Genomic DNA, 10,055 nt, shown 5'->3' with positions numbered 1-10,055 from the left:
ACCCCAAATGAATGGGTCAAAACTTTAAGGATGCTTTTTGCTCCAATGATTATGTCCATCTTCAAACTATTTGTACATGGATGTCATGTCACAATAAACAAAAAACATGAGCACAATACAGGATCAAAATAAACGTAGAGAAACAGTGCATCATTAAAGTGTGAAATTTACAGAACTAACAGCGGCAAATAGTTTCAAATTTAGTGACAACACTAAAATTGTTGCGAGCATGGTTTGTTACAAATGCAGTTAAATGTTTCAGTACAGCTCAGTTGCACGCATTTTTTTTTTTTTTTTTTGACAGATTTTTGATGTATTACAACTTCCAGCCTGATGGGGGCGGTATGCATTCTTCTCCAGTAAGTGTGACGTAGCCCCGGCCATCACAACTATCTACAAGCATGGATGGGTCACAGTAAATGGTCGCCACGCTAGCTGAGCGTTTGTAGATCTGGGATGCATTCCAGGACAAGTGCCGAACCAGAAGTGGAGGTTTTGTGCACGTCCCCTGTGTCTTAAACAGCTGAAATAACTCAGAAAGACTAAAGCACGTTGTTACTGTAAGTTCGTACGCATTTTAAACACCTTACCTTGTTTAATCGAGGGCTAGAGCGAGTTCTTAGTTTTGCTTAGTAAAGCTAACACGTCTACCCTGCCATGGTTAGCAGCTGCTGCTGCTATTGAAGGGTCTGAAGTTCAGGGCAGTGTACATTGACTTTGGCTGAAAATATGTAAAAGTAAACAGTCTTCCTTCCTTAGGACACCGTCACCATAGTCTTGACATGTTAGCCAGCTGCCATATGCATTTGCTACATTTAACATGCTTTGTACAGTTAATTTAAGTAAACAATCAATATTTCCGTGTAATTTTTTTGTTTTGAAAATAATACATAGGATTGTCATCAGATTGATGATGGTCTTCTGGTTGTGTTGGTTATTTGTAGCTGAAACATTTCGCAGAAAAGTCTAAATCTGAAACAAAGCTGCTAAAGTTAGAGGTGCGCCAATAAGACATCTTTAGGACTCATTTAAGATTACCTTTTTAATTTGTAGGTTTTTGTAACATTTAAATAACTATAATGCTGAATGAAATTAAAGAAGTCATTATTTTTTGTTTCCCCAAAGAACCAGGCTGAACAACAACTCTTCATCCCTCCTTCAGTGGCATCGTTTCCACCACCAGGCCCTCGCTGCTGTTTCAACAATGAACTATGGGAAGCTCCCAGCAGTGAGTGAAAAATGGCTAGGTTTAGGCTCAAATCCTGCGTCACCTTAGTCTCCTTAGCATTGCTCCTGGTCATCATAACGCTGGTTTTAAAGGCTCTCGCCCCAGAGGACTCTCCTATCGACAGCCCTGGTGAGGTTAAAATAAATCTTAGACAGGCTGCTTTTCAGAACCAGAGGGACTTCAACAAAAGACCTGAAGAGACAAAAATGAGCGACCCTGTTGAGTCAGACATGGACGCAGAGCTGCAAAGCACACTGAGGAAGTTTCCTCCTCCAAACTACTATCTCCATGCCTTCTACTATGTATGGTATGGAAATCCCACATTTGATGGCAAATACATCCACTGGGATCATCCACAGCTGCCACATTGGGATGCAAAGGTTGCTCAGGAATATCCACAAGGAAGGCACAAACCCCCTGATGATATTGGGGCCAACTATTACCCCTCCTTAGGGCCGTACAGCTCCAGGGACCCCTCTGTTTTAGATGCACATATGCAGCAGCTGCGTACAGCAGCCATTGGTAAGCCAATTGTGATTCTTAGTTTTAAGATCAACAGTTATCAGTGTTTAAAAATGTTATATTTTTGAATTAGACATTTTAGATTTGGTGTTAATAGGGATGTCCCAGGTGACGTTAGGTTGAACTAATCCATCTTTTAATTATGAAGACTGTGCTCTTGATTGTCCAAAATGTTACTATGAATTCACATACATTTAGTAGAAGTTCTTCCCTTCAATAAATGTCAAAAGTAAGTAATTTTCTTTTAAACCAAGTAAAATGTAGCCTTGTCTCTTTCCCCAAATTGCAAATATTGGTGCACTCTGGATCCTTGACATCTGAAAGATATTCTTGTGGTTGATTTTGGATTTTTTTTTCCCCTTTTAGACAATAAGCATGATTTTGCAATAAAATTGTAGAATCTACTTTCCTAATAGCTCTCTGATGCAGATGTAGCAAAAACATTTGTCCGTTTTGAGAGCCGAGTCAGAGACAGAAATAAAGCAGACAAAAATGTTATATCACTGAATAGCCAAGAAGTTGAGTCCAATTTAACTAACCAAAGCTGGATCCACCTGGTTTAAATTCAGTTTCTGTATTTACCAAAATTGTTCATCAACATATACCCGTCTCTCAACCCTTACCTCAAAACCAAAGTAGTTGTCCCTGCCTAAAGAGAAAACCGTGTTTCCGGATAGACCAAACTTGGTGCAGAGATTCTCTGTGGACTAGACAAAGAAGTGGGACATTCAGAACCACAGGTCAAGAGGCCCAGTTCACTTTGCTGAAAGATGAAACAATGAGACCCAAAGTGTCTCAAGAAAGATGTTTCTTGGGCTCTGCATGTTTTAGATGTGCCTCTATTCCAGATGAGCTGATTCAAATGATTGCATGACCATCAAGTACTGCAGAAGCCTGTTAATCACCCAGAGATACAATTCAGGTGTGTGGCAGAAGGGAAACACCTAAAACATGGAGGACAGGTGGGGTGTGAGGACCAGGGTTGACAAACACTGATCTAGAGCACAGGTGTCAAACTCCAGTCCTGGAGGGCCACTGCCCTGCAACTTTTAGATGTGTCTCTGCTGCACCTTACCTGAACAGAATAATTAGGTCATTAGCAAGGCTCTGGAGAACTTATCTACACAAGAAGGAGGTAATTAAGCCATTATATTCCAGAGTTTTGTACCTGTAGCACATCTAAAACCTGCAGGACTGGAGTTTGACACTCCTGCTCTAGAATGAGCTGTTGAGTTTGGCAACATTTTCTCAGACATTCAGTGAGTAATGGATACATTTTTAAAAATGAATCACTAGCAAAATGGAGTCCTTGGAAGGAAAAAAAAGGAATAAATTAAGATTCCTGAACAGTTAACATTTAAATCTACTTCAAAAACAAAGCTGCCTTTTGCCTCAGATATTCTGTAGCTTTTCTTGTATTTGTTTATCATCAGGCGTCATTGCTGTTTCCTGGTATCCCCCTTCCACAAATGATGACAATGGCGAGCCACTTGATGAAATCATGCCTTCTTTGCTGGACGTGGCACATAAATACCACATAAAGGTGTGTATGACAAAAGCTTTGTGTTTTGTGGGAGTTTTAAATCCAATGTTGACACCTTCAATCTGTTGGAATCGGATGCAAAAAATAATACTGTCTGTTTTCAGGTTGCTTTTCATATTGAGCCCTACAAAGGAAGAGATGAGGTCAACATGTTTACCAATGTCAAATACATCATCGATAAGTAGGTGTTGTACTAGATTAGCTGTTTTTATAGTCGCCTTCTACTTTAAATGAATACATTTTTATTTACCACTGATTACATATCTCTTAGGTATGGAGAGCATCCTGCATTTTTCAAGTACCGGACAAACGCGGGCAAACTCCTTCCACTTTTTTATGTGTATGACTCCTACTTGATGAACTCAGAGCAATGGGCTAAGCTGCTGAAACACACAGACAGCAGCAGCATCAGGGACACACCGTATGACGCCATCTTCATCGCCCTTCTGGTTGAAGAGAAACATAAGCGAGAGATCCTGACCGCAGGGTTCGATGGCCTCTACACCTACTTCGCTACCAACGGTTTCACATACGGCTCCACTCAGCGCAACTGGGCCTCCATCAAAGCCTTCTGCGACGACAACGACCTCATATTCATTCCGAGTGTCGGCCCCGGATACATTGACACGAGCGTTCGACCGTGGAACTTCAAAAACACCCGAAATCGCATCAACGGCAAATACTACGAAACCTCGCTGAGTGCGGCGCTGGAGTCCAGACCCGATTTTATCTCCATCACCTCTTTCAACGAGTGGCACGAGGGGACTCAGATTGAGACGGCCGTTCCCAAAACGGGTCAAACCGTGTACCTTGACTATCTGCCGAATAAGCCCACCATCTACCTGGAGATAACTCGCAAATGGGCAGCAATATTTGGTGGAGAACGACAAAGATGGCAGGACTGATCATGGAGCCTATTTATTGAAAATGATATACTACTGAAAAACTCATTAAATTTGCAAAATGGACTACAATTTTAAAATGATTTTAAATGAGGTAAAGCCACAGTGGAGATAATGACTTATTCACTATGTTAATTTTGACTTCAGTCATGTATTATTTTTATTTTTTGCACTTAAAACTATGATTTGTGTTATTTTCTGTTTATGTTCAATTGTCAAATTATTTATTAGGAATTGAACTTGAAAAATAATTCAGATGTTCCAAGACGTTCCAGTCTTCAATGCTAATATGGGCCACATTGATCCAAACAGTAAAGTGACAGAGTGACTTTTTGTTCTGTACCTGTACTGTGAGTGTGTTCAATATTTTCCTTTTACCTTATTTGAGGTGTCTCACTGTGGCACGTTTTGGAACGGGGCTTAAGCGTTTGCACGAATCACTTGAATAAACTGATCAGATGCCGATGTGTAGAAAGTTGTCATCACCTTTCAAAACCCCACAATCAAGCACATCACACACAGTTCACAGTGTCACAGTTGTTAAAGGCAGCTTTTCTGTTTTGAACGGGTACAACACCATGAATAACAGACAATTTCACACTCCTGCTTGGCTTGTGACCTCGTTATCTGAGATGAAAAATTCTTTAGGCGGAAAAAAAAAAAAACAGAACTGAAAGCGATTTCAGTTTTATTTTGCACTTGCTAGGTGTTCTCAATATACTGGATTAAGTGCTTGTTAAAAAGGTCACAGCCAGATTTATCAAAAACAGTCGAAACCGTAGAAGTGTGCCAACCATCAGGGTTTTCCTAAAGCTGAGGGCCTTTATTCTCAGTGCTATAGAGCTCCTATTTTAACCTTAAGGATTTTTGCTGAATAGTGATTGAGCCAGCCGCTGAGAGTGACCCTATGAGTAGAGGATAGAAATTCTTATCTTTGTCTTCCATGTCTGCAAAATAACAGCAGCGCATATGTAGGAATTAAAATGCCAAATATTAAGAGCTTACATTTTTAATTTGAGGGAGAAATTTATATCTTTGTGCTGTTGGCGCTCAAAACATTTGATTTCTTTCAAATACAATCCGAGATTCCCAAACCTGACCCCCAGCATAGAGACTGCAGTCTCTGACAGACCGTTCAGCCAAAAAATAATTTAAAAAAATCATAATCTCCATCATAAATTAATGTTTTCACAGTTTAATCTGTGATCAGTAATACAAATTTTGTCAGACTGATGGAACTGTTATCTATTCAGCCAGCTGAATAAAATCTTACTGGAACTCAAAAATATGGACTTATGTAAATATATCACACCTGAAATATGAATATGGCTGAATATAATAACCACTTGGTGTTGGATCAATACCAAAATGTCCAGAATCCCACGCCCTTAGTGAGGAGGTGTGGTTGACCCTGACGCTGACCTTTAGGGGCTGTGATTGGTTCTTCTTCTCAATGAACAATTAGTGCTATCATCTGGTAAGGAGTGTAGGCAAAATGTTGCCCAAAAAACCCCCCATAACAACCTCATATCCTATCAAACAAATTACACCGTCTGAAAGCGCAGCATCAAAAAACAGTACCTGCTGTTGGCACAGTTCTATCCATTTTGCAGATAATACAGTATCTGTCCTTTGTCAGTCTTCCCATTATCTTTTTTGCTTAAGACTCAGTTAAACATGCATGCTAGGAAGTGTCTCAAGGCCTAAGATTTCTTTCTAAGAAAAATCTTAAAATTTCAGAAATGTTCCTAAAATGACGTTAAAAGGAACTACTTTTAGTCAGGTTCTCTTGTTGATAAACTAATAAGCTAATGACGCACTTGGGCCTCTGGATAGGATGAAAACTACATACTGAAGTTCAAACTGAACATGAAAAGGGAGAAAAAAGGGGGATTTAAGTGACTTTGAATATCCCATGGTCTGAAAAATACTGGTGGAAATATGCAAAAGTTGGTCAGCAATTGTGACCACAGTTTGATTGCTGTGGGATAATTTTTCCAATGTACATAATTTTCAGGAAGTGATTTATTAAATAAAGTGTGAATTAAAACCAGTAATTTTCCTTCAAATGAATACTCCTATTATGTTGTTTTATTATCTTTTAAGCCACCTGCCTCATTTACTGTCAAAAACACCAGATGTTGACTGAGATTTGTACAATTTTGGGCCTGTCTATAATAAGCTGGCAAAAATAAATTTTTAAGTGGGCCAAGTATATTTTCTGATCAGAATCATCCAAACAGTGCAAGCTTGAAAAGCTAGGGCAACATTTTATAACCCAGGACAATGATATGCTTCAGGACTCTTTTAGGGCTGAGAAATGCAGTTTACTCAGGAAAAACCTGAAGACCAATGACTTCAAGGTCATGAAATCAAGGTTTGTGAATGTATTTCCACTGCTTTCAAATTTTACAGACCCCCACTGAGTATAAGAATAAGATCTTTTGGTTCTTTAAAAAAAAATGTCATTAGATTTCTGAAAAGTTGAGTTGTCTGAAAAATACTGGTGGAAATACGCACCAGTGACAACCTCTATTAAAGGTGTGACATCCACCATTAAAGACAACAGCTTTAAAATATTTCACTGGAGCAATGTTTGAAGTTGCCACTTACTGACAGATTTGTGTTGTCCACTTCACGCACTCCAGTGCATTTTCTTTCTGATTCTGCATATTGTTTAAACATTAAGTTTTTCAAGTCACAGGAATGTGTGATCCAAAAAGAACGTCTTTCATGAGATCCTCAGCAGACGTCTGTGTGAGTCATTGTTCAGACATGAAAGCTCTTTTCAGTTTCACATTCTTAATGGACTGCGCAATCTTTTCACTCAAAATGGGTTTCGGTTGAGACGCCTTCTCCCCATGCAGTAGTTTCATTTCATCCTTACTTAGAAGTCCAGTCTCAACAGCATGCAAGTTGTCGTTTTTATGCTACAATTCATCGCCATTTGTCCGATTGTAACCAATTTTGACTTGTTAAGACCAGAACATTTCTCTCTGGGTTATTTAGGGCCATCTGGACTCAGATTTTCTTTCCTGATGCCCTTCTGTTTAAACTAAACTCTAGCTAGAAATCGTAGATTTATTGAGGATAGAGATCCATTAAGCTCCACTCACGGCACAACAGCAATGACAGATAGATGTCTGACCCAAGTGCTTAAAGAGAGGTTGGGATGATCGAACACATTTGGAGCTTGATTCTGTTTAGCAGAAGTGCATAAGTGCTTTTCAAACCGCTGCACTTTCAGTTTGGATCATTCATTTTAAAACCAGTCTCACAAGTCCTAAAGCTATAATCTGATCAGAAAGGCCCTAAATTATTTAACAAGCTTTCCCAAAGTGTAATGGGGGAAAAAATATACACATTTGTGAATGTTCTTGCATTCATTATGCGTGAAATCATACATTAAGCTAATATTTACAAGAATTCCATGCTCTGTTAAGTCGTTGAAGTTCTTTACCATTACTGTAGTCTGCATTTTGCATCATCCAAAGGCCATGCAAAAGTATTGGCTTGAATTTACAACTAACAGTATTTTAATGAGATATTATGTGGTAGACCCCCTCACACTATAGTTCATTATATTTTTGTCAATCTTTTCCAGAAAGTCCAGCCAGATCAGATCTCTGAGCTGATTAGGTCTTTTTGGAAAACTCACCTGATTAACATACCGGGCTGTTTGGCTGTCCACGCACTTTACTTATTGGTTTCAGCCAATAAGATGAAAGTTTGAAAGAAGCTCACTGTCATGTTGGGTTCCAGTTTTCTAACCCACATGCAAGAACACTCAGGAGAACAGAAATCAGTTAAATATGTTTATTTAAACAGATGAATGAGGGAAGGGTGGTGGTCAGGAATCAGGGGAGGGGAACCAGAACATCAAACTTTAATTGAGAGGAGAGTAAGTAAATGATGGGTTTAATGCACGTAGGAATCTTCAGTACAGGGAAAGGGAAAGAGGGAGCTTACGTTCTGGTTGGTGAGTGGAAGTGTAAGACCTGCTGCAAAAGCCTGGGTTCCGGAAGACTGAGGCGGCGGTGAGCTGTGGAGGGTGGACAGGTAAGTCTAGGCTGTGGAACGACAGGGGCACTGGCGGCTGACGGAGGTCCAGGACTTATGTGGATCCCAGGGCTAAGGCAGCCTACAGGTATAACCTATGGCGTCTCGAAGAGAATCCGTAGAACCAGGAAGGTCAGCAATGCATTTTTTCTGAGAGGCTGTGTTGTTCAGTGGAGCAATGGTATCTTTCCATACCTTCTGGCAGCGGCGGATGTGGCGGTGGACAGAGGTGACTGAGATCGTTTCCTCGTCAGAGGGGAGGAGCGGTGGTTGGTAGCCCAGGGAGACCTCAAATGGGGAGAAACCTGTGGCTGCAGAGATGTGACTGTTGTGGGCATACTCAACCCATGGGAGGACTTGGGTCCAGTCTCCAGGATTGGATGTGGTTAGACAACGAAGGGTGGCCTCTAGCTCCTGGTTCATTCTCTCCGTCTGGCCATTGGTTTGGGGGTGATAACCCGAGGTCAGGGCAACTTTGGCTCCAAGCGCTGAGCAGAACTGAGCAGGACGGTGGGGTGGCAGAGAGAGAGCCTTTTCTTTACTGAAAATGTTAGCCAAGTTGTGATACTCTATGGGGACAGAAGAGAGATCGGGAGGGTCTGCCTCTTGCGGTTCTGCCGTCGCTGGACTGAGTGGGACGGCAGAGTGGAGACATTAAGTGTAACACTTACTGGACCAGGACTCGATGTGGAACTCACTCCAGTTTATGTGAGGGTTGTGAGCTTGTAGTCAGCCGAAACCCAGGACTATGGCGGAACTAGCTGCTGGGAAAACAAAAAATGAGATCTGTTCTGAATGGTTGCCAGAAATTAATAGACGTACTGGTGAAGTTCTGTGGGTTATTTTAGGCAGGGCCTCTCCATTGAGAGCTGAAACACGGAGGGGAACTGATAGTGGCTCAACCTCGATCACCATCTATTGGACTAAGACAGTGTTGATAAGATTTTGCTCACAACCACGTTTTGCGAATACAGGGGACTAGCTCAGTTTTTGTCACTTGTTTTTAGGAATTGCAGCGGCTGCAGTGCGCCTCAATAAAGGTACAATAAAGCTGATAAACAGGTGAAGAACCAAACTAGACAGAATCACTTCTGATTGTTTGCCAAGCCAAACATCCAATAAAAGTTCCACCAAGCCACTACTGAGGCACTGGGGTCATGTTTCTCAACACAGGCAAAAGAAGGTTCAGTTTCCAAACTTATTGATTATTTTTCTCTTTCACCAAATAATTACAGAGATCAAACTTTCCTTTGTTCTCATGCTACCACTCTTGCTCTGGTAAAAACCATCGGCCCCAAACCCAAATGCCTGCTGGTCCTTCACCAGGCCCCTGCACTTATAGAAAGTGGACTGACCCACATTACTTCCTGTCTAAATTTAGAAAATAAATAAGAAAAATAATAAAACAAAAATAAATAAAATCAACAATTATCAACCTACAAATAATACAAAAATAGAAATTTAAGAATAAAGTAACAAAATTCAAATGGATAAAGAAAAAATAGTTCCAACAACTTCTATTCCGCCTTTTCTCGCCATGGCAACCGACAAACAACAGCTCAACGAGCAGATAGAGCAGAGATGCCCGATCAAGGGAATCAACACCAAAAAACTAACATTTCCCACACAAAAAAGTAGCAAAAACACTAAAACAGAACATCCAGTCTGTTACATTATGTTGTCAGGCTTAATGTCTATATTGTGATTATTAATAAGTTTTCGCCTGAACACCGCTGTGGTTGATTAGCTGATTTAAACAGCTGCTCTATTGATGACTTGGTGGGCGGGTTGTTTAGTGCTA

The 10,055-nt window shown here is 40.5% G+C and overlaps 1 protein-coding gene across 2 annotated transcripts; it reads left to right on the top strand.

Annotated features, from left to right (window-relative positions):
- Positions 1-174: 174 nt before the first annotated feature.
- On the top strand, positions 175-4,670 carry manea (mannosidase, endo-alpha). Of its 2 annotated transcripts, none has more exons than XM_088002904.1 (5): positions 175-560; positions 1,163-1,750; positions 3,184-3,293; positions 3,398-3,474; positions 3,565-4,670. In XM_088002904.1, the coding sequence occupies exons 2-5, from the start codon at positions 1,240-1,242 to the stop codon at positions 4,196-4,198; spliced, it is 1,332 nt and encodes a 443-aa protein (XP_087859030.1). In that variant the 5' UTR covers positions 175-560; positions 1,163-1,239; the 3' UTR covers positions 4,199-4,670. The 2 variants fall into 2 exon arrangements, with proteins under 2 accessions (XP_087859030.1, XP_014827425.2); XM_014971939.2 differs by having other exon boundaries at positions 176-560; positions 1,126-1,750.
- Positions 4,671-10,055: the final 5,385 nt, after the last annotated feature.

The sequence above is a fragment of the Poecilia mexicana genome, unplaced genomic scaffold (genome assembly GCF_051168715.1).
Source record: "Poecilia mexicana isolate PSO_F unplaced genomic scaffold, ASM5116871v1 scaffold_22, whole genome shotgun sequence".
Taxonomy (NCBI): Eukaryota; Metazoa; Chordata; class Actinopteri; order Cyprinodontiformes; family Poeciliidae; genus Poecilia; species Poecilia mexicana.
Note: the sequence above shows the minus strand (reverse complement) of the source record. Positions and strands in the feature narration are given on the sequence as shown.

What these genes read in the sequence shown, in the direction of transcription:
- manea (XM_088002904.1), top strand. Translation starts at nt 1,240, where the DNA reads ATGGCTAGGTTTAGGCTCAAATCCTGCGTCACCTTAGTCTCCTTAGCA. An exon ending in GCTGCGTACAGCAGCCATTG is followed by an intron (nt 1,751 to 3,183) that starts GTAAGCCAATTG and finishes GTTTATCATCAG; the next exon opens with GCGTCATTGCTGTTTCCTGG. An exon ending in CACATAAATACCACATAAAG is followed by an intron (nt 3,294 to 3,397) that starts GTGTGTATGACA and finishes GTCTGTTTTCAG; the next exon opens with GTTGCTTTTCATATTGAGCC.